This window comes from Hyphopichia burtonii, assembly GCF_001661395.1.
Source record: "Hyphopichia burtonii NRRL Y-1933 unplaced genomic scaffold HYPBUscaffold_3, whole genome shotgun sequence".
In the NCBI taxonomy this organism is placed as follows: domain Eukaryota; kingdom Fungi; phylum Ascomycota; class Pichiomycetes; order Serinales; family Debaryomycetaceae; genus Hyphopichia; species Hyphopichia burtonii.
The window spans coordinates 1,276,286-1,303,442 of NW_017963730.1; the positions used below are offsets into that span (position 1 = coordinate 1,276,286).

Genomic DNA, 27,157 nt, shown 5'->3' on the forward strand with positions numbered 1-27,157 from the left:
GCTCATTAATAAATTAATGGTATAAATAGAAGATCTACCTATTTTAGAAATTTCCGTGAGAGGACTTGAAATCATTGGTCCAATACCATAACCAACAACGAATAAACTTAATGGCAACGAAGATTGAACGGTGGTAACACCAAACTCTTTTTTCAAATCAGCAGCAATTGGAGTGAAAATTGAAGCAGCAAGGTATTGGCAAATAGTATTAAACCCAATTAAAATACAGACTACTGCCTTTTCGCTTACAGTCCAATTATAAGGATTTTCAGCATCATTATCGGAGTCCCATGTGGCAATATACTTGTAAGTTACCGGGGAATGATCTAGTTTTTCATCATCATTGCATATTGCATCATGGTTATTGGCAATTGTAGAGTTAGACAGTGAGCACGAAGTTGGTAGATATTTTTCTGGTACCGAATAATTTGGATCTTCTTCAGGATACGAGAAAAACAGGTGTTGAGTAGTTTTGTATATGATTCTTCCTAACGTGCTATCCCTGACCAATCTTTTCAATATCATAACTTAGCCCTTATCATAAAGTTGGACCATTCAAGGGAAAAGCAAGTGCTTAAGTATTTTAGAAGAACGAATTTTTTTTTTTTGAAACAAGACAATAAATTGCTGCAATTCTTTAATTACTGATCAAACATCCGATAATGTATACAAGGGTAAACGAAAGAATGTTTAGAAGAACGGTTAGCCTTGAAGCATTGAACGAGAGCATTTAGAGAAAAGGTCGGTCGGGTCTTCGGACCGGATTTGAATAGAAAACCGATTTAGAATTTTATACAATAGTCGTAATAGAGGTTTAAGCTATAGTATTAGTAATCTCTCTACGGTAGACGTTTGTTCAGGAGGACTTGCTGTTGGAGCAAGATGTTGTATACGAGGGTAAACGACGGATGATAAGCCAGGATTTTACAAGAGGAATTCATACAAGAACCAGCTCGGTCGGGAATGCGGACCGAAGGAGAATAAGTACATAAAATTAAATGGATTTGACAATTTATACGAATATACACTAGTCATCTCTTAAAGCTTCCTGAAGAGCCATGGTATTAGTGATTTCTCTTGATTGGTTAATATCAGTTCTTCCGGTAGAATTTTCAGAGATGGGTTCGAGAGGTTGTTGTTGATGATTTGCAGTTGGAGCATGAGCAATTTTTTCAATTGCATCAGAAGAAGGCATAAAAATAACCCTAGTACCGGGATTTTTAGACATATTTTGAAGAGCATCCAAGTATCTAATTTGAAGAGCGGCTGGAGACGACAAGATGTCGGAAGCCTTTCTCATTTGTCTTGCAGCATCGGTTTCAGCCTTAGCCATAATGATTTTAGCTTCACCAATACGTTTTGATTCAGAAGCTTTAGAAAGCGATTGTTGAACTGATTGGGGCAATTGTAAATCTTTAATTAAGATAGATTCGATATTAACCCCCCAATCAAAGGCAGTTTTAGAAATGATCTGTTCAATTGATTCAGCAATTTCTTCTCTTTTTTCTAAAACATCTTGTAAAATACGATTACCAATAACATCTCTTAAAGTGGTTTGAGTTCTTTCAATAACCGCAGAATGAATATCATCGATTGAGAAAATCGCCTTTTGAGGATCAATAATATTATAATATGCCACACTAGTTATAACAACACTAACGTTATCTCGAGTATAACATGATTGTGCGGGTATTTCTCTGATATTTGTTTTGATATTAACTTTAATCAATTGTTCAGACCAAGTGTTAACGTAATTAAGACCAGGTTCTAAACACTTACTCAATTTACCAAAAGTTAAGACTAAACCAACATCACCTTCTCTAACTTCTTTATATGGATTCGAACAAAGACAACAGAAAGTACCCCAACCACCGAAAAACTTCCCACACGATTCTAATATCTTTTGATAAGTGTTTGCATGAGGAACTGGATACGTTTGAGCAAAATTTTGTGAAACAAATCTAGGATCGGTCTTTAATGGAGGTTCCTTTTTAATCGCATCCGAGTCACTAGATTGGGTGCGTTCTAATTGTTTTTTATAATTCGCCTGATCAATTTCTTCGCCAGCGGACATGTTGAATAATAACTAGTAATTTAATTATAATTAAATTAATTAAAATAACTAGATTAAGTAAAATAATGTGAGGATTACCCCAGACATTTATACAATATCGTAAGAATCAGGAACGGGTCTCGAAAGGCTGGAAAATATCAGATAAGATTAACCTAAATACGAAAAGTGAATTCCTTGACCAATCACACAAGGTTATGCCGACCAAGACGTCATATAAGAAGTAGAGTCTCTTATTCTATTGTTTAAATGGACCCATGTCTTGGTTGTATTGCGGCAGGATCATTCAGTTTTTGTATTGGCGAGCATTCGCTTTCGCCGTACTGGCCGACTTTGGGGTACTAAATCTCGTATTAGTCATGTATCCTTGACACTAGTGGCTTTGATGTTGACGTTGATAGTGATAGTGGTGGTGATAGTAGCGGTGATAGTGGTGGTGGCAGGGGTGGTGTTGATGATAGTGTTGATGATCCTAGTCACGGAGGTTTTATTTTTAGCACGTATACAGTCTTTATTGTAGGACGTATGATATTTGTATCGGGGTATCGTAGGACGTATGATACGTGTATCGGTGTAGCGTAGGCTTATGGTATGTATATGTAGACATGTCCTAAGTATATCGTACTAGTGAATGTAGTGTATCGTATACTGACATTGTATAATAGGCTAGTCCATCTTGTATTAGGTAGGCTTACTGCGAGACACAAATCCGGTCTTGATTCTTTCAGCCTTCATGGACCACCAACGATCCTTTAGTTGAAATGTGCAGCCCATTCAGTTAAATAGGGAATTCTCTCTCAGTTAAATAGGTGATTCACCTTCAGTAGCTTGGTGAATCACCCTCAGCAATTGGTGAATCTCCAATGAAATTATGTGATTCACCAAATGCGATACTGAATGGATGCAAATTACAGACTATATAAATGGGCGAATGCTAATGGAAATGCAGATTCAAATCACTAAACAACAATGTCTACTACTTACTTTATCACTGGTGCTAACAGAGGCATTGGATTCGCAATTGTGAATTCATTAGCTGAGAATCTCAATAACAAAGTTATTGCAACTGTTCGTGATAAGTCAAAAGCAGTTGATTTGCTCAAACTTGCAGAGCAAAATTCCAATATTCATATCATTGAAGTTGATGTTGGCGACTCGAAGTCAATTGATACTTTGGATGATCAAATTCAACCAATCACTAGTCAAATTGATATTTTCATTTCCAACGCTGCTATGGGGACCATTATTTCTAAAGTTTTAGAAATCCCTGAACACGAATGGCTAAATCACTATAAAGTCAACACTCTTGGTCCAATTTTGGTTTTAAAGAAACTATATAAATACTTGATCAAAAGTGATATTAAAAAAATTGCCATTATCTCTTCATTAGCCGGTTCTTTCCAAGCTCCAATTAACACAAATTTTAATCCTTATGGTCAAACCAAATGTGCTCTCAATTTTGCTGCTTATAATTTAGCTTCTGAGTTAAAGCCCGAAGGTTTTATTGTTTTGGCGATTCACCCTGGAACCGTTCTGACCGAAACTGCTCTTAAAACTTTTGACATATTCGATGCCAGAAATCCCCAAATTGGGGGAGCATTGAGATCAATGGCAATCACTCCAGAAGAAAGTGCTACCAGCGTATTAAAAATCATTAACAAAGCCACCGATGAAATCAATGGTAAATTCATCAATTTCGATGGTACCAATCTAGCTTATTGAAGTATATACATGTGACTTTCTCTATTGTCTAAACAATACATACTCCTTCTATTTTACTGTATTTTGAATCGTTTTTTGCTGTATTCAACGGGTGCGCACATGGATTTGGTTTTAAAATTTTCAATGAGATATCAATTACTTCTTTTTTTATAATTGAAAAGGATAATTACTTGAAAGAAGAGAGAATTAGTAAAAGGAAAATGGGTATTTTCATTCCGACAAATAAATTACCGAATCTTAAGAAATATAAGTATTCTTCAGAAGATCATTCGCTCATTTCTAAAATAATCTTGAAAAAATGGTGGAATTCATTTGTTAAGATTTTCCCATTATCAATGGCCCCAAACGTGGTCACGTTATTAGGATTGGTGTTTATTCTTTTCAATTTAGTGGCTGTCTTTTATTATGATCCATACTTGAATTCAGACTCTCCTCGTTGGTGCTATTTTTTCTACGCGTTTGGCTTGTTCATGTATCAAACTTTTGATGGTTGTGATGGTTGTCATGCAAGAAGAACAGGTCAAAGTGGTCCATTGGGTGAATTGTTCGATCATTCAATCGATGCCATAAATACTACTTTAGGTACCTTGGTTTTTGCTTCGGTTTTCCAATTAGGTTATTCTGGTTACTTGATGATTGCTCAATTTGCTTCGGTTTGCAATTTTTATACTTCAACTTGGGAAGAATATCATACTCATACTTTATTCTTATCTTCTTTTAGTGGGCCAGTCGAAGGTATTTTAATGATTGTTACTTTATATATAATCACGGGGATTTTTGGACCAGGAATCTGGCACGCTAAATTATTCCAATTAGATTTATCCTCTCTTGGTTTTAATGATCCAGTTGACGTTGATTCTTCAGTGTTTTACATCGTTGTTGGTCTCAGTTCATTATACTTCAACATCATCACTGCAATGGGTAATGTCAGTAAGAAATATGAATTATTAGAAAAATCTTCTAATACTACAAATGTCCCCACTTCCGCTTCCACTAACGATGATGCTTCCGCAAAAGATAATTCCGATCTTGCTTTCAAAGGATTGATTCCTTTCTTTGCCTACTATGCTACCATTGTCTTATTTATTTGGGTCTATCCAGAAGTCCTTTCTGTTCACGCTTTGGCCTTGGTTGTCTCAATTGGCTTTACAATTGCCTTTTCAGTTGGCCGTATAATCTTGGCCCACTTGACTTTACAAAAATTCCCTTACATTCAATTCCCAATGTTTACTCCCTTAGCTCAATTAATTGTATCTAAAATTTTAATTGATTTTTTCGGTTATGATTATAATTCAGTCTTGGGTGCAATTAGTTGGTTAGGTGTTGGGGTTACTTTGGGGATCCATGGTACTTTCGTTGCTGAAATCATCACTGAAATTACTACTTATTTAGACATTTATGCTTTATCTATTAAACATAAAAAAGCATGAACCTTTTTATTTATAGAGTCATAGATTAAAGCTCTATGTTGTTTTACACACTCGCACACACATATATATATACATATACATATATATTATACAGTATAGTAATCGTATGTATTGAACGAACGAGTTGAGAGGATAAAGGAAGATAACCTTCCTTTGGAAAAAATGTTGTTGGCTGGGATTTTAATATTTTCAGACTCAACAAGTCTATATATACAAGAAAAGAATGAAAGGAATGAAAAGCAAAGAAAGTAATACTTCAAAAACATAAAACGTATTGACATCATCTTAGAAAACCTAAGAGCACAAGAATAGAAAAAATCATTAGATGAATATTCTTTATTATTTGATTTCAGCTTCTTTAAGCCTTCTTTTCATCTTTGTTTTCAGTACCTGGAGCCAAAACATCTTGAGCTGATTGTTGTAAAGTAAATTGTTTTTCCATTTCCTTCATTTGTGCTTCAGCTTGAATTGCTAAAATTGCTGGAACACCCAATAAAAGAACTGAGGAAGTTATGATCCATAAGTAACTACCAGATGCATTAATTCCAGATTTGATTGAAGAAGCAAAGTTGCTCAAGGAATTTCTTTGATTTGGTGGGATGATATCCTTTAATGCAACAATTCTTTCGTAAATAGTTTCATTTTCATCAAAATCATCATCAAAATCAGAATCACTTTCGCTATCTGATTCTTCGGCTTGGGTTTCCTTGGCTGGAGCGGCACCAGAAGCGTTGGCTGGTTGTTCTTGGAATGAAGATTCGTCTTCGACTTGAGATAATTTAACCATTGTGATTACTTATGTATGTATCCTGGTAAGTTCTTCAACTCTAATCTTCCAAAGCGATTTTTTTCGTTCGAAGCAAATTGTCAATGCTTCATTAAATTTTTTTCCCAGTTTTTTTTTTTTTTTTTTTTTTTTTTTTTTTTTTTTTTTCGTTTTGGTGACGGCGAAATAAATCCAGCGTTCTACACGACCTTTGGGTGTTGCACTACAAATAGAGTCTTTATAGGTATATTGATGTAGATTAGATTAGATTAATACCAATCTTCATGGTTTAAGTCAAGGATAGGGATATCATCGGATGAAACTTGGTAGCCTAAGCTTTGCATTTGGTCAGGGTACTTTCTCATGTTGTAGAACTGTAGCAAAGATCTCAAGGCGATTTCTTGATCAAATGAGTTATTGAAGTCACTTTCTAAATCCCGTCCACTTAACCAATTATCCTTTAAGGATAATTTAAGATTGAGGTAGATTAGAGAAATGAGATCCATATTGATCGACTTCCATTTTCTTCCTTGGTATGGGATCAATTTCTTTAGGATTTTCAAGATTGGAATCTTCAAATGGTCGTTATCGTAGTTGAGTAGGATGATTTTAAAGTATTCTGAAGGTTTGGATTCATTCAAGATGAAGGTTCTCTGAGAGACGTTTTTGATTAATATTTTATTGGCGACGTTAAGAAGATTTGTAAGGATGAAGCAGAAACTTTTATTTGCTTTGGTGATGGTAACATTATTGATATTATGTTCGTCGACCTCATTAGGTAGTTTTGATAACGGAATCTTATTAATCAATTCATATCCTCCATTGTAACTTAACTCGTGACAATTATGGAAGAATTCGAGTTTTGGTAATGTAATTTCTGGATTCATTAATTTATTTTGACAAATTAATGTTTCGTATTCTGAAAGTGAATCTGATTCATTAGCATCTTTTGAGTCTTTTGGTCTTCTTAAGTTTGTGTTATTGATACTTATGCTAATAAATTCCATCAAAACATTGAAATATTGCTGGTCGAATAGAAGTGAGTTTAAATAATAAAATTTTAAAACGTGATTGATCTTAAACCATTTAAGTAATAAATTTAATATTGCAGAACTTGCCTTCAATGTAATTTCTTTGATTTTTTGAACTTCCAATTGCTGCATTATAACAAATTGAATTTTAGCTATTGATTCATCTTTGGTTAAATTATCATTTACCATTTGGTTTATACATGAAGTCTCAGGATTTAATTCCATTTCTGCAAAATTAAGGTTATAATCATACTTATTTGATTTTATTGTTTCCATTAATACTTGAATCAATGAATTGAAACGGCAAATATTCGTTTTATAGAAAGATTCCACTCTCAACAAAGACTTGATCTCGGATTTATATTCAGGATATTCATTTAATAAAGTTTCATCATACTCAAATTCTTCATTTGATTTTTCGTTGTTATTTTCTAAATATTCATTAACGTTTCCTCGTTCTTGGATCATAAATTTTTGTCTTTCATCCCATAATCTTTTGATGGAATAACTCTCATATATTGAATTTTTCAAAATTTCATCTGCTTCTTTAATTGAATATGGTACTTGGACCTCACCATTTTCTCCAGAATGTGGGTAAATAAGTGGCATACCTTGATTAACATGATACAGTTTTCTTATCTTCTCACCTCCTGACATGTAGTCAGAAGGCGTAGTGGGAGGCGATGGAACTGGTGTTGCAATATGTACTGTTTGGACAGGTAATTGACTAAGAACGGTATGCACTTTATTTGGTCTTGGTAACTCCAATAAATTTGACAATGAATTAGATTGTGAATTCATAGCCATGAAATAATCATAATTGGTATCAATACTCGAGTTTGACTTGGTGGATACAGAATCAGATTCAGTATCTTTTTGCGAAGCCAGATTAATTGCATTTTCAAATTCTTTGAATTTAAAAGGTGACTTACTTTTATCATCGTTATAAAGTGGGTATTTATCCATCAAGTCTTCTCTAAATGTGAAATAATCTAGCGGAGAGCATGTTAACTTGGAGCTGGGTATATCTTTACCTTTTTTATTCTTTATATTGTGCTTCATGAGTAAGAAATCATCAGTTTTTGACATTTGAGAAGAATCACCCATTTCAATTAAAATCAATTTCCAAGTTATCAAGAAAAGATATCTTATTCTATAGTTTGTATTAGGATTCCATTTCCAATGTTCAATGAATTCAATGATGCTAGATAGTATATCATTGGATATGAGATTATCCCTTAAGTTTTGAAAGCGGACATCCGATTGGCACTGAAGAAACGTATTTAATATGAAATAGAAGAGCGTTAATATCTTGAAGTAATTAGAAGCGATAGAATATGGAACTTCCTCGGGATCTTCTTGAGATTCCTCGTAATCGTTGCTTTCTTCACTTTCCAGGACAATATCGTATTCGTTATCGATCGCAATACGAGAATCAATGAAGCTTTTCATCCATTGAAGAATTGGTTTTAATATGTCCAAGTCATATAGCACTTTATTATGGTGACTGATATTCTTTAGTTGTCCCTCCAAGTCGGTCGACTTATATGAGCCAAATGAGTAATACAAAAGTAAGTCAAGTGCATCACTTAGTTCTTCATTTCCCAAAGAGTCACTAGTAGAACCGTGTTCTAAAGTTGTTACACTTGATTTTAAAATCTCAATTACTTTTTCATTAATCAGACGATCATCGTGTGATCGCTTTTCAATTTCATTTTGAAATGCTTCTGGTAGGTATCCAAGCCCAGATAACGTAGCAAAATCATTAAATGCAAACCATTCACTCAATTCTTTTTGTAAATCTTCAAAATCTTTATATTCATACTGCAAATGAGTCTTAGTGATTAAAAATTGTAAACCAATGGCATTTGATCCCGGTGGTCCATATCCAGATACATTGCCTTCACTAGTGCCACCATTTGCCCCGGCATCAAACTGGCTACTAGAATTGGCAAACTGTTCTGCTCGTTCATTCAATCGTTTTTGAAAAGTTTCATCTATCGATGATTCATTCAAGGCTTTTTTGGTATCGGCATCGGGATGATCAATGATTTGATCCTCTAGCTGGTCAATCAGATTTGGCTCACTCTCCATGATCAGTTTCTCCTAGTATCCTCGATCTCCTAATACTTCACCAATGGTATAATCAATTAGTTGATTTAGTTGATTTACTTCTTTATTAGTGTTGTGCGTGTTATTTGGAGTTTTTGTATACAGGTGACACCATAACCTCAATCCCATTAATTTTTTCCTCCTTCTGATTCACAGAAAACAGCACAGTTCATTTGATTTCTACTACTGTTGACTGATTTTTACAATTAAACCCGCCTGGAAAAGACACAGGAATCCACTTTTGCATACATATTAGAAAGAAGGCATTTATAAACTGGAAAAAGAAAGGAAAAATAGTAAGAGCCATAGGAAATAGAATTGAAAAGCTGAAAAATCGATAAGAGTAGAAACGATTAAATAAAGCTTAAACACAATAAATATAGTCATAACAGAACTTAAACCCTTGATCGGACTCAAACATTGTCGATACTTCAACGGTGCTCATGAACCATTTGGATCAAATCAATAATTTAAAAGTGAAAATAACCACGTTGTTAGATGAATCTATAACTGGGGTTGTTTATGCCTGTTCGTCGTCTCATTCAGTATTAGCATTAAGAGTTAGCAGTAACACTGGGAAAAATATCCAGAACCAAAAGGCAGAGACGTATAGGTTTTTCAATGCTCAATTCATTAAGTCAATGCAACTAATATCTCCATCACCTAAAAAACAAGGTAAGAACACTAATCAAAACCTGGCACCTATATATCCGATATCGATCAAGGAAATTGAAGCAAAGTTGGAAAAGTCTCTTCAACCCCCTAATGGGAATCTGAAACAAGCCAGACCCAATGCTCCTCCTATAGCCATAAGATTATTTGAGACTTTTTCAAAGAAGTACGGCCTGAAAAATGTCCAGTGGAAAGGATCTGATATCATATTATTTAATGAAATCAAATCGTCTAAACCATATACTTTGAGCAAGGGTAATTTGACTGAGCTCACTAAGGGTTCAAAATATCTTCCAGATGTTCAAAAAACCTTAAAAGAGATATGGTTAGAGCTTGATAACGAAAAAAGAGGTGGTTAATTCCCTTCGTGTATAAATAGCATAAAATATATTAATGGCATCAAATAAATAGAACTTATATAGCAAACCAGCGATAAAAACGATCACTCTTTCAATTGAAAGACCCATGCGATTTCTATATTATCAAATACCTTAACGCCTCTCTGTTTGGTACCTTTGATCCCATCACACTGATCCCATTTTATCAAATGACTACCTTGAAGTTGATTATCGAATTCTGTAGTGGCAGTTTCAAAATACATGTTGAACCAATAATATATAAGACCATTGATGGTCATCTTCAAATCTTTTGAAGTTTTCAAGAAAGAAGTTTTGGGATAGACAGTGATGCAATTTTCCTTTTGATTAACCTCTCGTTTATGATGACTTTCAAGGTTGAAAAGATTTTTCAATTCAGCACCATCATCATAAGTAGGCGAATAACTAAAAAGCTTAAACTTAAGACTCATCAAGTAGTTCCATGAATTAGTAGTCAAGTTATTGAATTTGATATATTTTATAGAACCGATCGTATCATGAGAATCAAACCAATCATGACTTTCCCTAAATTTATTAGTTTCTTTTAAATATCGGTACCAGTAATTTAAATAACGTGTTTGAGATATAATAGATATCCCCTGGCCGGCAGAGGGCCTCATTCTCTTCTTAGTGAAAAGACCTATAATATTTTCAACAGTGGTTGTATCATCATTATTCAAATGACTGTTATAAATCAAATAAGCACACGCAATTGTACCTGAGCGACCTTTACCAGCTTTGCAGTGTAGCACGGCGATATTACCTTCGTGGGCCTTTAACCATTCGTCAATCTCTTGAACTGACTTCTTAATTATTTGGATTGTGGGAGCTTGGTGATCCGGAAACGGATGATGTCTAACATGGCCAGATAAATCAGAATCAGAATAACCAGCACCTTCGCCTCTGAAGTCCCATACACACCAACGTTCGCCATGACGGAAATGCAAAAATTTTACAAAATCATGTATCGGATAACGATAAAACAGTTTATAATAACTATTGACTGGACCTGAAGAAACAATTAGCTCAGGAGTAATGTAAGCTAAGTCCAATTGAATTTTTAACTGATCATCGTAATACGGGAGCTTTGGAAATGCAACAAATGATCTAACTAGGGCCTTCATTCGAAAGAATTAGATTACCGCTTGTTGGTTGCAAACAATGGCTTTCAAATGATTTTGCTTGTACTTGGACCCGAATTTTCGAAACGGTGAAACTTACTCAAAGACTAATCCTCTCTTTCTTTCAAAATCGCTGGTTCAAAGGGAGCCTCTTGGAAGAAGCTTGGTTTCAATAATGAAGAGAGTAGTATTTTTTTTTGTACACTTTCAACTGCGAAATGTATGCTACAAGAAACTTGATACTAGGGGAAACTATTGGTTGAAAAATGGAAAATATATACAAAAAATCATCAATACCAAGTGAGTTGAAGCAATCAAGTAGGAGGTTTTAGGTAAAATACAAATTTTGAATACACCACCTAATAGTTGATCAAACTACGAAGGTAAGGAAAAGATAGACACGATGGAAACATCATTAGAGAGAAAAAGAGATGAGGGTAAGGATAGCAGAATAAACAGAACTGATTAGTTTGAAAGAAGAAAAAGACAGAAATGGAATGAAATAAATAACCAATCAAGCATTTCAAAGTTTGAATATTCTTACATCTTTTTTGTTTTATTATGAGAAATCAGTTACTTTTTTAAGCAAATTGACTTCTTAACAATTCGTTGATTTTCTCCGATAAGTAAGGATCAGCTCTAATCTTTTTTTGCATTTTGGTGGCTTCAGCAAAAGAGGTAGCTTGAACTTTTTCTTCGAAAGTTCTAGCTAATTGGGCAGATTCTTCGAATAATTTGATTGCTTCATCAACATCTTCATTTTGTAATTTAATTTGTGCCAAGGTGGTTCTAGCAAATTCTGATTTTGGATCTAATTGGCAGGCTTCAATTAATAATTGTTCAGCTTCTGGGGATCTTTCACCGCCTTTAGAAAGAGCATAAGCTTTATTGATTAAAGGTAAGGCACCAACAGAGAAGACAGGTAAAGCAGCTTGTAATCTAGAAGCGGTATCAAATTGTTTACAAGCAAGATCCAATTGACCTTTATCAGTTAAGATTTCACCATAATAATTAGGAACTTCAGGAGAAGTTGGGAATTTAGATTTACAAGATTTAAATTTAGCTTCAGCATCTTCATGGTTACCTAATTTATAAGCAATACAAGCCAATTGAACATAAGCATAAACATTTTCTGGATTTAATTCGGTAGCCTTTTTGAAATTTTCTTCAGATTTTTGTAATTCATTAGACATATAATGTAATTGACCTAATTGATAATAAGCATCAGCAGAGTTTGGTTCGAGTCTTTTAGCTTCTTCGAAATCAGCAAGAGCTTGAGTGAAAGAAGCTTTATCGGCGTTAACCAAAGCTCTATAAACATAAGTTCTAGCTCTTGGTTTTAAAGCAATAGCTTTTTCAATTTCAATGGTAGCAGCGGTTGGGTCATTTCTCAAGAATTTGAAAGCAGAGGCATATTCTAAAGCAATAGAAGCTTTAGCAGCAGTTTCGGATACAGGATCTAAGTTGGTAATATCGTAAGCTTCAACAGCTTGATTAATCAAGGAATCAGCATTATCATAACCTTCTGGAGTGTTCAAGTTGATTTGAGCAATAGCATCAAATAAGAATTTATCAGCACCAGTACTTTCTTCGGAAATACCATGAGGATTAGTATCAGGAGTGAAAGCACCAAAGAAAGAACCAATAGTAGAAGCAGAAGGTAAATCGAAAGAACTACCATCCATCATTTTTTCAACGATATTAATTGATTTTTTCTTCAAAACACGTTCTAAAATACTTTCAACTGATTTATTATTGAAACCACCATCAATGGTAACAGCAGTTAAATCAAACATTGCTTCACCATATTTTTCTAATTTTTCATAAGAGGTTGCACGACGTAAAAGACATTTAGTGTAATCACGTTTTATATTAATTGCTGCAGTGGTATCTTCAATAACTTTTTCATGATCATCTAAAGCAGCATAACAAGCAGATCTATTTGAATAAAAAACTGGATCAACCTTAATTTTAAGAGCAGCAGTATAATAAGCAATGGCTTCATTATATTTCTTAGCCTTAAATTCAGTATTACCATCTTCTTTTAAAGCATTAGCCCAACTTTCTTTTTCTTTATCGGATAATTTTTCAACAATTTCATCACCAATATTTGGTAATCCATCTTCGCCAATTGGATATAATTTTTCACTACTTGAAGCAGCTGCTCCTTCATTACTAGCATCTTCGCCTGATTCACCAGCTGACTTCTTCTTATTCTTCTTACTCTTCTTCTTTTTCTTACTTGATCCATCACTAGATCCAGTGGCGTCACTAGAATCTCCACTCAAGCCTCTTTGTTGCTGTGCATAATAGTAGTATGCACCCACTGCAGAAACACCTGCCAATGCAGTCACGGCAATGAGAGTTTGGTTTCTAACAAAGAAGTTGTTAGAAGTTTTTTCTAATCCTGACATCCTGAAGGCAATAAAATCTCTCTTTTTTCAAATGATCCAAATAGAATAAACAATACCGGTAAAACAAAAAAAAATATCAATTATACCTATTTACACTCGAGACCTGTTGAATCAAATCAGCTATCTATCTAATTGATATCAGATATATTGAATCGAATAATCCAAAGAGATTAGTTATTAAAGTACCTTTTTCTCTTTTTCCTTTGTTCACTCCGGGAAAATTTAAACAATTTTTCACTGGCTCACTACTTTTTTTTTCTCATTTGAATTTTTCAACTTTTCGTTTTGGCACACGCAAAATCGGCTTTCACTTCCCTTTGGTGCAACGGTTGCAATTCTACACTTCAACTTACTATTACAAAACATTGGATCATATAAACCTATATATTGTGTTGGTGGTAGCGCGAGCGTGCTCGGTAGTGTTCGCTGTCGTCCTGGTAGGTGCTTTCTCTGAGGGCGTCGTCGTAGGTCGGGAGTTGGACCGAGTCGCTCCATTCGTTATCCTGGGAAGTCTGGGGGATGCTGTGGGTGCTGTTGGTGTTGGGTGTTACGACGGGGCGGGACGGGAAAGCTGGTGGGTGTTGTTGGTGTTGTTGTTCATGTTGCTGTTGATCTTGTTGCTGGTGGTAGTTTTGTAGCTGATCTTTTTCTGTTTGAGCACTAGAATAACCATTAACGTTGTTAGGAACGCTGGAAGTGCCACTCGAGACACTCGAGAGTCTTGTTTTCAGGGCGTTGTGGTGGAGATTACTGGTGAGATTCAAGCCGCTCAAGACTTTGATGTTCAGGCAGTTGATATCCACGTACTTCACTTTTTTCGTCATTTCTTCGCTTCCCTTGTTGAAGTCGGTAATTTTTTCACTCAGGAATCCGGCCAGAATGTTTAAAGTGTATTTCCTATCGATATTGCAAGTTCGGAAGCTTGGAGATAGGTGTCTTGGTAAAATGCTATTTTCATAATATTTGGCTGGGATTTCTAATTCATAAATTGCGTTTGATTCCCGTTGGGTGCTGGTAACCGATGAATTTAATGATTTCAGTTTGAGGGCGTTGAATAAGTCCAATTTCAAATTCTCATAGGTGTTGTTGCACACGTTAATAACGTCATCGTGTTTGGCTTCGTGGATTTCCCGGGTGCTTCCAGAATCATTTTCCAAAACAGAGATTGTGGTTGTGGATACTAGTTCTACAATAAGTTTCTGTAGGTACACCACCCCCAACCCATTTGAATCGTCAGGCTTACCGTACTGGGCCAACGAGTAGCGGCTTGGCTTGACGTTCGACACCAAGAATAGCTTGAATGATGGTGCCTTGGTGGGTATTAAGAATGCAGGATGCCGAAATCTGACCTCAAATGAAAATGGAACATCGTACATGTTAATTTCAGGAGCGTTATCTCTAGAAAACGGCGAGGATGGTTTGGAGCTCATTGGGGCACTATTACCAGTGGATGAACGAAACATACTCGAAAAAGTGCCCGATTTCTTTGGTTGAGGAGGTGGTCGATAATTATTTTGTTTGAATTGGATATCGGAACCGTTGTTGCTCTTGGAAGAAGGGATCTTCACCGCCACAATCGACGGGAGCCGGTCTTTAAAGATCAACTCTTTTCTAAAAAAAACCTCTCGATACTCTTCGAACTCGCCTCCCAAATGAATTGGTTGGTTATGGCTATCCAAATCCAATGGTAAGAATACAAATGGATCAAACGATCGTAAGTTTGCTTTTAAAAAAGATGCTCTTTTACAAGTAACCTTAACGTAATACTTGACACTGGCAAAGTCTCCCAAACTAAGCGAAGGTGGTAATTGACTGGTGATATGATATTGTTGTTCTTGGTGTGCCTGTGGATTTTGCTGCGATGACGGTACCCCAGCATAGTTCTGATAATAATTCTGGGCCATGTTTCTTAAAGTATTGGTATTGAAATTCCCATTATTAATAACTAAATCCATCTTTTTCATATTAAACAGTACTTTATTGGTGATTCCTTTCAATTGTGAACATGAACTGTTAAGTGGTACCTTAAACTCGAACGGATAGCTATAATTCCCCGGATTCAACGTGAACTCCTTTGCCTGTGACACTTTTCTCACATTCGACGGTGGGAATACAATCAACGTATCATAAAGTACTTTATGTACATCCTGCAAAAGTCGATCTTTTTCTCTCCCCTTTCTAGTCATGGTTGGCACATGGAGCTCGGTCTTGGTTATCCCTTCCAACTTGGCCTGGATATAACTGAGCAGAATCGAGGTAGTCACCGTCAATGTAATCGTTCCTCTGATAATATCATGATTGGTGAAGGTTCCGCCAGTTCCTGAACGGTCAATCTCAATCTTTACATCACAGCCGTTCCCCATTTTCCTCCATAGATTAGCTACTTGTGTTCCTTCTCGTCAAGCACTGGTTCCCTCCCCTTGTTTATAGGATACTGCCCTTGAAGCCTTATTTATAGGGTACTATCCTTGAACTTATCTTCAAAGCCTATTGAAGATAACAGAAGTTCAATTTTAAAAGTTTATGGTTGTTCCTGTACACAGCACATTTTTTTTTTTTTTTTTTCTGTCTGTTAAGCCATAGCTGGTAAACTTGCCATTGGCATTTGAGAAGTTTTATATATGAGCTTTTCCTTTTTTGCAAATGTTTCTTCGTTCAGGAATTCCATCGATCAATTCATTCAAGCAATCTGCCAATTGTCTTAGATCAGTCAATTATCGTTTGAATTCTACTTCTAGATTATCCCAGACTCGTTTTTTCGCAAATATGTCCCATCCATCAACTACTAAAATTGAAATTTTACAAGAAGGTGACGGTAAAACCTTTCCAAAACCAGGTGATTTAGTTACCATCCATTACATTGGTACTTTAGAAAACGGGAAGAAGTTTGATTCTTCTCGTGACAGAGGTAAGCCATTCCAAACCACCATTGGTGTTGGACAAGTTATCACTGGTTGGGACACTGGTATTCCAAAATTATCCCTTGGTACCAAGTCTCGTTTAACCATTCCAGGTCATGAAGCTTACGGTGAAAGAGGTTACCCAGGTTTGATTCCTCCAAATGCCACTTTGATTTTCGAAGTTGAATTGTTAGGTATCAATTAGATTGTATACACGGTTTATAGCTTTTTTTTGTTTTCTAAGTAATCTTTTGTTACGAGATTATTATGTGAATATGAAATAACCTGTTTTATTGTATTTAAATGTGTTGTAGTATTTAATGTATTATATATTCTTGTGCCAATATAACGTATTATTTTCAATTAGAACTTGTTCATTTACCGATAACGATGGTAGAGAAATCTTGTAATCAACGTCAAGGACCCGAAATTGAGGTAACCTAACCACCCGGATCTTCTCTGGCGATAGTTCAGGACATGAATATTGGGAATAAAAGTTCATTGCGTGCCTGGTAAATGGTAAAACTGCAAAAGGAGCTTGTTTTAATGGGGTTTCATTCCGCTCATCATCAAATTTCCAACTCACTTCTTCATCTTCAGCATTTTCAACCATTTGAGTTGAAAAAGTGAATATTCTAGGGGTTGGATTTTCAAGAACATACTTCAACTTGACCCGGTCCTCGGCATCCCCGTCCCGTTCAAGATCCATAAGAACTCTGGGATCTGATAACGGCAATACAATTTCCCAGTCTTCACTTTCGAATTCATTCACAGTATCTTGATTATTTTCTCGACACCATTTCACCAATGCGGTAACCACCAAACTAACATTACGGTGGGTCATACCGTGTTTGCTTCTAGTGGTAAAATATTGATTTATAACATACTCTTTTTTCTTTTGGGCTTCTTCAACTAGATCAATAATTAATCCAGGATTCTTGCTTTTAATTTGGAAAGAACACAGTATAATTTTCAATTTTTCATTCTTCTCCCTATCGTATGTACTGAAGTTATCGGCCAATTCTAATTTACCCATCCAGAATCTGGTTGCAATAGGCATTGAATGGTTTTGTTCTTGAGACGTCGGTGACTCCAGTAAAACAAATGGGTTTGGCATATCACTAATACCATTTCCAGATCTATACCTGGGACTAATTACAAATTTCGATTCAAATGGCTCGTTAATTATTGGGAAGGTATAACTTGCTGTATCATAAATGCTCATTTGATCATTTTCATAAGCATCATCATTTTTTGTATCTTCAATTCCTGAATAATGAACAATGGTCTTCAAATCAATAACAACCCGATACGAATTTTGCTGTATTTTGATACGGTTTTGAGGAGAGCAATGAATACTTAAGAAAAGTTTTTGACTTTTTGAGCCTCCTTCTTGATCCACTAATTCTTTCAAATTCAATACCTCGTCATCCTTCAAACTTTCCCAGTTATTTCTAAACGTCATCAAATCTCCAAGATCAGCATCTTTCCGATTACTAACAATACTAACCTTCAGGGATAAGAAAATTGATTCACATTCAAATTTGTGTTGTTTAGGACTGGTATAATTGATTGAAAATGGAAGAATAATCTTCTCCCCTAAGATGATCGAATTCAAATTATTAGCAGACATCGTTACAGAAACATCGGGTTTCAATGGTGAAATCTTTATGCAATGAGACAATGTATTCGAGAGCCTTATAGAGCTTGTCAATAAGTCATTGAGGCCGTGAACAGATTCGGAGCTATGAGGTATACTGTAAAAGTTCTTATGGTGTGAATACAAACTTCTTGTGTTTTCAATTTCATCAAAAACTAAGCGTTCAGTCTTATTCAAAGTTATGGTTCGTCCTTTACTAACAATTTCAATTGATGGAGTTAGCTTTATTGATTGTACCAGATACATTCCAGCTCGATCAGCTCGTTGGCTATATTGTATAACAATTGGATTCTGACTATCAAATTCCAAGCCTACCTTACCTTCCATGTTATTAGACTTTTTGTTAAACTCAATTTTGTTTTGAAGAATTTTGGGTCCATTCATACCTTTTGCATTATATAGAATAACGTCATTCAGAGAAATTGAATGTAAAACCTCAACACTGTTTATCTTTAACAGTATGCTCGAGATATCATCCTGGATCAAACTTCTTAAGACTTCCAAATTCACCTTGGGATTAAACACCAACTGGGTGGTGATATTGTCATAAACAAATGTTTCGTTATTCTTGGATCCTTCATCAACCAATAATACGTCAAGATCAAAGAAGTTAAATTTCCTGTCTTCAAGGTCAAGTTGCAAATTATCTTCTTTGAATGCATTCAACAAAGGGATAGGAGTAGCAATTACATATTTTGGTGATTTTGAAACTAAGGATAGACTTATTACTGTCGATAAAACACCTTTTGTATCTCCAATAACGAAGAAACAGTTCAAAAGTTTTTGATAAATAAGGGAAGAAAATTTAAACCAGGAGCCCAAAGCTGGAACGTTAGACTCAGAAGCATTTTCAACTAAAATGTCCTGATAAAATCTTATGGCATTTTCCATGTTATATTGTTCGTTTCCCAAGTTCATATATTCCTCTGCTACGAGCCAATTAATGTAATTAGTGAAGTTATGATACTCATTCTGATTCTCATCGCCATTGTTTGATTTTGAATCAGTTTCAATATACTTAAAAGCTTCTTTGGAGTGTTTCAATAGTTCAATCTTCCTTTTCGCTATCACAGATACATCGTCAACATATTCCAAGAACGAAAGTTGAGACTTAAACTTCGAAGTATTTGAAGAAAGTAAGCCCGCAGCCTTTAAATAGAGAAAACCGGGGTTAGTGAAAACATCAAAACGAAATTGATCTAAGAATTTTATACCTCCGTAAAATTCGATTAATTTCATATTTTTGGCTTTCTTTCTGAAGGTCTTTGAATGAACATTGAACATCAAAGATTTAGGAACCAAGCTCATCAATTCGGCAATCCACTGATATTGAATAGATAACCAGTTATTGTTGCTCTTTAAATTACGATCATATGATATGATATCAAGCACATTCGTAATATGAGCTTGATGCTTTCTAAGAGCTAAAGTTGGCTCTTCAATAGATAAGTAACCTCTCACAATGTGAAAAGCAAGAATGTCAATCAAATTGCGGATTTGCTTGAATAACTCAATGTCATGCTGAAATACTTCGTTGCTCGAGTAAAGTGTTCCTGCAATGTCCCTCAATAACAAAATAATATGCTCATAGGACAATTCAAGTAGTTTAATACTTGACTCTAAGTTATGAGGATATGTTAACTGATGGATCATTGCTTGTTTTATCATGTTACGAGTTTCAAGGAAGTCTGGAGTAAGTTCAATTGAAGTTTCAATATCTTTAGTTGAAGGACATGAATAGTATTTTTTATTTCGTTGTTTAATTTTGTATTCAATACCCGAGTAAAAATCGGTGGCTGCATTCTTTAAATTCGATAATAAACTGGCTACTAGTATTTCTGAATCTCTTTGTAAAGTCTTAGGAGAATTATGAAGGTGAAGTATTCCAGATAATTTTGGAAGGTTAGTGAGTTGTCTCAATTTATTAACTCTATCATCATCTTCTTCAGGGTCTACTGAATTAGATACTAAGATTGTGATAAATTTTATATTGTTTTGGTGGTACTTATTCTTCAAACTTAATAATCTAGAACTCAACTCCAGATCTTCTTCTGGGTTATCTGGTAGTTTGGAAATAGTTATGAATGCAAATGGTAAGTCTTTTAGGTATTTGTCAAACCATTTTCGGGATAAAATCCCATTAGGAAACAAATCAGACTTCAAATTGAAAGGTGAGTTAATCGAGTGTTCAGATTGGTTTCTGTTTTTATGAATACTAATCAACTTATACTGCTCCTCTTCATTGGAAACATATTCTATTATGTATTTAGTGCTCAGAAGTCTATTTTTGATAATTGAATTATCCCAATAACTCTTGGATATGCTTGACTTCTCGAAATTTAACGACAATTGCTTTAGAGCATCTCCTGGAATCAGTTCTGGACGCTCCACGACAATGAGTGGAGCCAATTGCTGTAGAAAGTCCTGGTCATAGAACTCCATTTCCTATTTGTCTATTTGAAATAACCTCAAGTATTCATTGATGTTCATTTGATAAATGTCTTTTTGATTTGGAACCTCGCTGCAACAATACTCCCGTACACCAAAATGAAACTTTTTTTGCCAATTTCATCGATAATAATAGATTAATAATATATCAATCATCTTTCATTTTCAACTAAACACTAACGATGTCTGATCCTATTAATGCAAATCCTACTGTTATAGATGTGACGAACTTACCAACTCGTCTTGAAAGCGGCGAGAATGCTGGTAAACGAGTAGATAAATATCAAGGTATGGTCGATAAAGTGTTGAGCCTTTCACTTTTAAAGCCCAAAAACTTGTCTCCAGTTTCAATATCTAATGAGGTCCCAGGTTTAGTTTCAGATGTTGAGATGGAGGATTCCACAGAAGATGAGTTATCCAGTGATTCAGGAGCTATTGAAGGGGAGGAAGAAGATGAAGCCGAGGAAGAAGATTTGATTGATTCACAAGAGATTTTTGATTTGATTTCAACTATATCTGATCCTGAACATCCCTTAACTTTGGCACAGCTTGCAGTGGTCAACTTATCGGACATTTCATTAAAGCACGGTAAGAATAAAAAGACCGATATATCGGAAGTTTTAATCAAGATTACTCCTACCATCACGCATTGTTCATTAGCTACATTAATTGGTTTAGGAATACGGGTCAGACTAGAAAGATGTTTACCGCCCAGATTCAGAATCCGGATTCTCATTAAGGAAGGTACACACCAGTCTGAGAACCAAGTGAATAAACAATTAAATGATAAAGAAAGAGTGGCAGCAGCTTGCGAGAATGATCAATTACTAACTATTATACTGCAAATGTTGAGCAGTTGCAAATAGGTTTATAAAAGTACATATTTAAATGAACAAAAGAGAAGACTGAAACTTGTTAAGTCTAGACTCTATTAGAATTACACAAGGTATACAGACTGTAATATACAAAGCCTCCAGGAAAGACACTTTGGGAGGATATGAAAAAAGCAAAAAAAGTCAAAAANAAAAGAAAGTGAAAGTAAAAGTTAATAGAAGAAGAATGAATAAATATTTGGATTAAACGCAATTAAAGAAATAAAAGGTAAAGAGGAAAATCATTAATAAAACTTGTGAGAAGAAGGAAAAGTGAAATAGTAGTATAATAAGAAAAGATATGCAAATCATTTGGACCCGTAATCCATTGATTTAAAATACCCATAATCAATAATCATTTGAGAAACATCAATGATGATGAATTTGAAAACGTAATTTTTAACAAATTCGACTAATTTTATCAAATTATGGGAATGAACTGATTTATTTATATTATCTATCATTGAACTAATGATATTAGTTAATCTTTTCAATTGGACATAATATTCTAATTTAATTTTTTGATTTTCTTGTTTTTGAACTGGGGATAAAGTTGGAAATTGAATCATTGGAATTCTTACTGGTTGCATTAGGGATCTTTCATTAAAATCTGGGGTTGTCACGGTTGAACTTGCTCTGCGACGAGAATGAGCAGAATTAGAGGTATTAGTGGTACTAATGCTGTTTCTATTACTATAAGAAAAGCTTGAGTGACCCAGAGTATTAGAATTCAAGGAGCTTGACAGTTCACGATGTTTTTTAATTTTATGATAAAGTTTCAGTTTTGCCAAAAGATTATTTAAAGCTTGTTGTTTTTTACCATCTTCATCAACTGTACCAGGGGATATTTCATTATTGGAAGGAGGATATTCTGAATAAGGAGTTGATATTATACCATTATTATAATTGATATTACTATTAAGATTTTGATTTTGATTTTGATTTGAATTATTACCTAATAAAGTTGAGAATCGTTTGCGAGAAGACATGAAACCACCAGTTAAATTCGAAATTCTTTTATTTGGAGCCGAACTAGAATTAGTTGGGGTTTGAGTTAAAGTATAAGAAAACATATTATTATTTGGATTTGGTGAAGTAGTATTAAAATTTGATTGAGGACTAGTAATTTGATTTCTATTAATTGAAGAATTTGAATTATTATTTGAGTTGAAAAAACTAGTACTTGTGGAAGTTCTTGAAGAGGTTCTCATTAAAGATTTTGAATCATCAAATAAATCATTTTCTTCTAATTCATCTTCCTCTTCTTCTTTTAAAGATAAGTCAATAGTTTTCTGTTTATAATTTGAGATGAATGATTCTCTTACTGGCATTTGTAAAAACTTATAGGCAGTCAATAATTTTTCATAGTAGGATAAGGTAGTTAAATCAATTTCAATTGGTTTGTCATAATTTTGAGAAGATTCTAATTCATTTTCTAACATTAAATTAATTTCTTGTAATAATGAAATTTTAATTTTAACATCTTTAATGGTAACATCCTCTTTTAACCAAAGGTCATTTGGTATAGCAATTCCGGGAAGTATTTCGATTGGTCGTTTCTTTTTCGTTGGCTTCAATGTTGTTGTTGCTATACTATCACTTGAATTATTATTGACCAATTGAGTAATTTTAGCTTCATCTTTTAAATTTAACACTCTGGTAAGAAACAAACATATAAAAGTATACTTTGTCGTTTCAAAAGGAAGGGAAAGACTAAGAGATTTAAAAGTATCAGCCGTAGCATTGGCTGTTTCTTCAATCGTTCCACCAACAGACATAATCACGCGTGCTTAACTTGTTTAAATATCACTAAATATATCAATATAACCACTTAATATCTTTTTTTTATAATCACCTGTACTTATAATCTTTTATAATCACTTATACCTTTTTTTTTTATAACTTATACTTATAAATATCAACCAGAAACAATTCAGATTATTGCTTCTCCAATACTAATCTTCAACGAAAATACTTGGAGGTTGGGAAAGGGGCGTTCTAGCTTGAAAAGACCACTAGCAGGTTGTTGTTAGTTTGTTGATAGTTGATAATTTTTTGTATCAAGGCCAATAAATAAAACAAAAACAAACCAGAAAGCTTTGAAAACTGCACTAAATAAACTGCCAAACCACTGCACCAGGCCAAAGACTGCACCAGGCCAAAGACTGCACTAAAGAAACAAGCACTAAAAAAAGGATTAGCTGCTGTTTTTGCACACGGTTAGAGAAATAAACAAAGAAAACAAAATAAGTTAATAGAGCAGGACAATGGCCGCGAGCTATTGATAGGCGAATATTAAACCGAGCTGATTGCCTAACAAAGGAAACACGAAGACTAGAGTAATGAGCTGAGCAATACCCAAGATGACGGAGTGCCAGTCGTTTATGGAAGAAGGTGAACCAAGTGAAATTGAAAAAGTAAAGTCAAGAGTGAAAGAAATCACAAGATAACTTTAGCAGAGATACGCCAAAACAACTGTCAGGTCGATGTGCCGGTGAATAAACAGAAATATATAACGGTGGTTTGTTCCCAAAACATAAGGCAATTACTTGATTATCCAGCCGCATAAATCATTATCTTTACATATTCGAATCTTACACTGCTATTGCTGCAAGCTATTTTACTTAACCGAGTAGGTTGACCTTTATTTTGCACTACAAAACCAGGTATTCTTCAAAGTATTATTGGAGAATAGAAGGACCACTGGGGGAGGGGGCAAGTCACAAACGCTTATGCATCTCTAATGAGACTCCTAACCTCAGAGGAAAGTCTCTTTGTTAGTCTGTCTTCGTGTAATGCCGTCTTATAGAAATTTTGTTCATTAGGATTTCTAGGTTCGTGTAAACCTTACTTAAACGATTGATACCCACCCAGGTATCAAGGCGTATCCCGGCGCCTCCTTCTCTAGTGCTTTTTCTCTCGTTTTGTTCGTCTCATCCTTTCCATGCCGGTCGTAGCATTGGGTTGTATGTACCTTACTCTGTTGCAAGTCCTTATTTGATCTGCTACCGAGTGAAAAATTTTCTTTTAAAACGGTGTACTCTGGTGCACGGGTGTAATGTTCGAAAAAAAAATGCACGGGTGTAATGTACGGGTGTTTATCTTGGTTTCTTTCGTAGATAAAAATCCCGCCAGCGGGAAACCTGGAGAAGTAGATTGGTTATCCAGCAATGTTTTCATCTAAAAAGCCCAAGTTTAGTCTCAACTTGACTATCAACGAGTTGTCCAACATCCCCCAGATCAGCGGGTCCTGCTTCATCGAGTTGCAAATCAAGGATGCCCGTCGGGGGTTTAGCGGATTGAAAACATTCAAAACTCATACTCCTTCTAGTGATAAGGAGTCCAAGACGGATTCGACAGCTAGCGAACACTCGCTCCTTCCTCATTCAGACACCAGCTCTTCGTCGGCCTCGTCCGGCTCTGGTAATATCTCGGTGACAACCTCCACCAAGAAGATCCACAACTTTAAATGCTTATTCAATTATCAATTGAGCTGTAACTTGAAATTTCCTTTTAAGAAAAGAGAAAATTTGATTGCTAATAAATATTTGATTTTAAGGGTTTTCTTTATAAATGAAAAAATGCTGTCTGAAACGCAGAATTCAAATCATCATCATAAAGGTGAAACCATTGAGTTAGGTAAAATTGACATTAACTTATCGGAATATCTTAATTTTGATGAATCAGTCACTTCAAAATACTTATTAAAAGATTCAAAAGTTAATCTGATTCTCAGTTTATCTATTCAATTAAAAGAACTACCTTTGAATTATGATTTCCATACTCAATTACAGATTAATGATACTCATTCTTCTAATAACAATCATCAGTTCGAACCTCGAAAACCAACTAACTTAAACTCCTCGGCAACAACTAGGTTCAATGTACCTCAGTTTGAAAGGAAAAACGTTTTTGGCGGATTGGATGATGTAATTCATTCTCCCTCGGAGTCTTCCTTGAGTAAACAACCCCCTCCTCCTAATCTGAAATTTCAAAATCCGGCTCTGCCAACTTCTTCATTTTCAAGTGATGATACTCCTTCTACCAACCCTTCGAAATCAGATACTCCTTCAAGAAAATCGTCCTTATCAAAATTGCGTCCTCATAATTTGAATGGTAATAATAATGGAAACGGTTCAATTTCATCTTCTTTGATGAAAGATTCAAATAATCATCAAAATTTAATAAATAATCATCAAAGTCTCAACAGTAACGTGATTATGGATCCGATAATAAGTAACCTTTATAAAAAAATCTTGGAATCAACTTGGGATCCTCAATTACATAGCTTACTAAATTATCCGCCTGAACAATGTATCGATGATATTTTCAATAAATCTGAAAAAGAATTTAGTGAAAAATTCGATAATTGGAAGAAACTGGTTTCTTCTAATGATAATGATGATGATGATTTGAAAGAAATTAATGGCTTAATTAATGAAATTAAATACAGAGATGATTTACGTAGTTGGGTCGTCGGTGGTGAATCTTAAGTTTATTTTAATGTATTATTATATTTATTCGTTCTACTTTTGAAATTGTAATAGCCAACTTTTCTTTTCTCTTGAAAAAAGATTGAAACCCGATTCGTTTCGCTTTGATAATCTAAATTTTTTGCTAAGTCGAGCTGGATTTCTACCGCTAAGATCGTTTGTCAATGTTCTACCTAGCACTGAGTTCTTGGAAGGAGCCGGTAATGAAATTGAATGTAAGATTTTTGATGGTTCCACATGTTTCAAATCTTGGGGTTTCAATGAATCCTGAACTATATCATTGAATGAATTTTCATCATTTTCATCGCTTTCGTCACTTTTAATAATGCCAATATTTCTTTCTCTCGTCCCCATTTCAAGTATATCAGGATGAATTTCACTTAACTCCTCCAACAATTCATCTAGCTCCTCGTTCCATGTGCTGTAATATTTTTTTCTACTGAACACATAATTGTATTCATTGCTTTGGAAAGTGTTATTATATTTAGTTATAAAATCGTTTTCCTCTTCGTCTCTTAAACTAATTTTCGAAAAATTGTGGAACCACTCAACATTTCGACGATTAATTACAGAACCAGCTAAACACGACAGGTAAAAGGGCATATGCTGACAATTGCGACAAGTTGAACATGTAGATGTATGTCTCCACGATGTTGCACATCTTTTGAATCTGATATCTTTATATCCTTTATATTTACCTCTTGTTATTATATTACCATTGAGGGTTTTCATGTCTGACTAGCAAAGTTTATTGATACAGTAGCAAAGAGTCCTAGGATTGTTGAAGGTAGCAATTCTTTGGAGAGTATTGGGCCAATTCTATGAATAAGAATTTTTTTTGCAACATTTGTAATTTTGCAATTTTTCTGTGGTCAAGCGCCTAAAGATACAAAATTAAAAAAGAACAAAAATATCCAACCTATCCAATATTAATTATAATACAAAATTAGTTTATATAATGGTGTAAGAGTCATTAGAAGGTAGAATAAGACAGATGGTTAATGGCTCAATGCCATCAAGAGTTATTAAAAAAAAGGACCAAAAAAAAAAAAAAAAAAAAAAAAAAAA

General features: G+C 34.6%; 16 protein-coding genes across 16 annotated transcripts; 6 read left to right on the plus strand and 10 right to left on the minus strand.

The window, feature by feature from the left end:
- Positions 1 to 38: 38 nt before the first annotated feature.
- On the minus strand, positions 39 to 525 carry HYPBUDRAFT_5841 (uncharacterized protein; the record flags this gene model as incomplete). Its single annotated transcript, XM_020223527.1, has 1 exon — positions 39 to 525. A coding segment is annotated over one exon (487 nt), but the record flags the coding sequence as incomplete, so codon positions are not given.
- Positions 526 to 1,027: 502 nt separating this feature from the next.
- On the minus strand, positions 1,028 to 2,074 carry HYPBUDRAFT_107839 (uncharacterized protein; the record flags this gene model as incomplete). The annotated part of the gene is made up of 1 exon (XM_020218591.1): positions 1,028 to 2,074. The coding sequence occupies one exon, from the start codon at positions 2,072 to 2,074 to the stop codon at positions 1,028 to 1,030; it is 1,047 nt and encodes a 348-aa protein (XP_020077091.1).
- A 483-nt stretch (positions 2,075 to 2,557) lies between these two features.
- On the plus strand, positions 2,558 to 3,849 carry HYPBUDRAFT_201365 (SDR family oxidoreductase). The gene has a single exon (XM_020223015.1). It carries the CDS (start codon positions 3,041 to 3,043, stop codon positions 3,791 to 3,793), a length of 753 nt encoding a protein of 250 aa, XP_020077092.1. The 5' UTR covers positions 2,558 to 3,040; the 3' UTR covers positions 3,794 to 3,849.
- Positions 3,850 to 4,000: 151 nt separating this feature from the next.
- On the plus strand, positions 4,001 to 5,280 carry HYPBUDRAFT_152701 (bifunctional diacylglycerol cholinephosphotransferase/ethanolaminephosphotransferase). Its single transcript, XM_020221149.1, has one exon. The coding sequence runs from the start codon at positions 4,129 to 4,131 to the stop codon at positions 5,221 to 5,223; it is 1,095 nt and encodes a 364-aa protein (XP_020077093.1). The 5' UTR covers positions 4,001 to 4,128; the 3' UTR covers positions 5,224 to 5,280.
- Positions 5,281 to 5,502: 222 nt separating this feature from the next.
- TOM22 (Tom22p) lies at positions 5,503 to 6,073 on the minus strand. Its single transcript, XM_020221150.1, has one exon. It carries the CDS (start codon positions 6,008 to 6,010, stop codon positions 5,582 to 5,584), a length of 429 nt encoding a protein of 142 aa, XP_020077094.1. The 5' UTR covers positions 6,011 to 6,073; the 3' UTR covers positions 5,503 to 5,581.
- A 185-nt stretch (positions 6,074 to 6,258) lies between these two features.
- Positions 6,259 to 9,114, minus strand: HYPBUDRAFT_5846 (uncharacterized protein; the record flags this gene model as incomplete). The annotated part of the gene is made up of 1 exon (XM_020223528.1): positions 6,259 to 9,114. One exon carries the CDS (start codon positions 9,112 to 9,114, stop codon positions 6,259 to 6,261), a length of 2,856 nt encoding a protein of 951 aa, XP_020077095.1.
- A 461-nt stretch (positions 9,115 to 9,575) lies between these two features.
- Positions 9,576 to 10,163, plus strand: HYPBUDRAFT_108056 (uncharacterized protein; the record flags this gene model as incomplete). The annotated part of the gene is made up of 1 exon (XM_020218611.1): positions 9,576 to 10,163. The coding sequence occupies one exon, from the start codon at positions 9,576 to 9,578 to the stop codon at positions 10,161 to 10,163; it is 588 nt and encodes a 195-aa protein (XP_020077096.1).
- A 41-nt stretch (positions 10,164 to 10,204) lies between these two features.
- On the minus strand, positions 10,205 to 11,496 carry TEP1 (putative phosphatidylinositol-3,4,5-trisphosphate 3-phosphatase). The gene has a single exon (XM_020223016.1). The coding sequence runs from the start codon at positions 11,303 to 11,305 to the stop codon at positions 10,247 to 10,249; it is 1,059 nt and encodes a 352-aa protein (XP_020077097.1). The 5' UTR covers positions 11,306 to 11,496; the 3' UTR covers positions 10,205 to 10,246.
- Positions 11,497 to 11,707: 211 nt separating this feature from the next.
- TOM70 (protein channel) lies at positions 11,708 to 13,790 on the minus strand. The gene has a single exon (XM_020221151.1). It carries the CDS (start codon positions 13,714 to 13,716, stop codon positions 11,884 to 11,886), a length of 1,833 nt encoding a protein of 610 aa, XP_020077098.1. The 5' UTR covers positions 13,717 to 13,790; the 3' UTR covers positions 11,708 to 11,883.
- Positions 13,791 to 14,096: 306 nt separating this feature from the next.
- Positions 14,097 to 16,079, minus strand: HYPBUDRAFT_138109 (uncharacterized protein; the record flags this gene model as incomplete). The annotated part of the gene is made up of 2 exons (XM_020219658.1): positions 14,097 to 14,365; positions 14,420 to 16,079. 2 exons carry the CDS (start codon positions 16,077 to 16,079, stop codon positions 14,097 to 14,099), a joined length of 1,929 nt encoding a protein of 642 aa, XP_020077099.1.
- Positions 16,080 to 16,482: 403 nt separating this feature from the next.
- Positions 16,483 to 16,821, plus strand: RBP1 (peptidylprolyl isomerase; the record flags this gene model as incomplete). Its single annotated transcript, XM_020221152.1, has 1 exon — positions 16,483 to 16,821. The coding sequence occupies one exon, from the start codon at positions 16,483 to 16,485 to the stop codon at positions 16,819 to 16,821; it is 339 nt and encodes a 112-aa protein (XP_020077100.1).
- Positions 16,822 to 16,941: 120 nt separating this feature from the next.
- On the minus strand, positions 16,942 to 20,718 carry HYPBUDRAFT_148320 (uncharacterized protein; the record flags this gene model as incomplete). Its single annotated transcript, XM_020220116.1, has 1 exon — positions 16,942 to 20,718. One exon carries the CDS (start codon positions 20,716 to 20,718, stop codon positions 16,942 to 16,944), a length of 3,777 nt encoding a protein of 1,258 aa, XP_020077101.1.
- A 174-nt stretch (positions 20,719 to 20,892) lies between these two features.
- On the plus strand, positions 20,893 to 21,666 carry HYPBUDRAFT_152709 (iron-sulfur cluster assembly protein). The gene has a single exon (XM_020221153.1). It carries the CDS (start codon positions 20,907 to 20,909, stop codon positions 21,588 to 21,590), a length of 684 nt encoding a protein of 227 aa, XP_020077102.1. The 5' UTR covers positions 20,893 to 20,906; the 3' UTR covers positions 21,591 to 21,666.
- A 238-nt stretch (positions 21,667 to 21,904) lies between these two features.
- HYPBUDRAFT_107019 (uncharacterized protein) lies at positions 21,905 to 23,374 on the minus strand (the record flags this gene model as incomplete). Its single annotated transcript, XM_020218518.1, has 2 exons — positions 21,905 to 22,551; positions 22,774 to 23,374. 2 exons carry the CDS (start codon positions 23,372 to 23,374, stop codon positions 21,905 to 21,907), a joined length of 1,248 nt encoding a protein of 415 aa, XP_020077103.1.
- Positions 23,375 to 24,766: 1,392 nt separating this feature from the next.
- Positions 24,767 to 26,089, plus strand: HYPBUDRAFT_148323 (uncharacterized protein; the record flags this gene model as incomplete). The annotated part of the gene is made up of 1 exon (XM_020220117.1): positions 24,767 to 26,089. One exon carries the CDS (start codon positions 24,767 to 24,769, stop codon positions 26,087 to 26,089), a length of 1,323 nt encoding a protein of 440 aa, XP_020077104.1.
- Positions 26,090 to 26,122: 33 nt separating this feature from the next.
- Positions 26,123 to 26,903, minus strand: HYPBUDRAFT_152710 (uncharacterized protein; the record flags this gene model as incomplete). The annotated part of the gene is made up of 1 exon (XM_020221154.1): positions 26,123 to 26,903. Exon 1 carries the CDS (start codon positions 26,690 to 26,692, stop codon positions 26,123 to 26,125), a length of 570 nt encoding a protein of 189 aa, XP_020077105.1. The 5' UTR covers positions 26,693 to 26,903.
- Positions 26,904 to 27,157: the final 254 nt, after the last annotated feature.

Coding starts and splice junctions, on each gene's coding strand:
- HYPBUDRAFT_201365 (XM_020223015.1), top strand. CDS start 3,041: ATGTCTACTACTTACTTTATCACTGGTGCTAACAGAGGCATTGGATTC.
- HYPBUDRAFT_152709 (XM_020221153.1), top strand. CDS start 20,907: ATGTCTGATCCTATTAATGCAAATCCTACTGTTATAGATGTGACGAAC.
- HYPBUDRAFT_152701 (XM_020221149.1), top strand. CDS start 4,129: ATGGCCCCAAACGTGGTCACGTTATTAGGATTGGTGTTTATTCTTTTC.
- TEP1 (XM_020223016.1), bottom strand. CDS start 11,305: ATGAAGGCCCTAGTTAGATCATTTGTTGCATTTCCAAAGCTCCCGTAT.
- TOM22 (XM_020221150.1), bottom strand. CDS start 6,010: ATGGTTAAATTATCTCAAGTCGAAGACGAATCTTCATTCCAAGAACAA.
- TOM70 (XM_020221151.1), bottom strand. CDS start 13,716: ATGTCAGGATTAGAAAAAACTTCTAACAACTTCTTTGTTAGAAACCAA.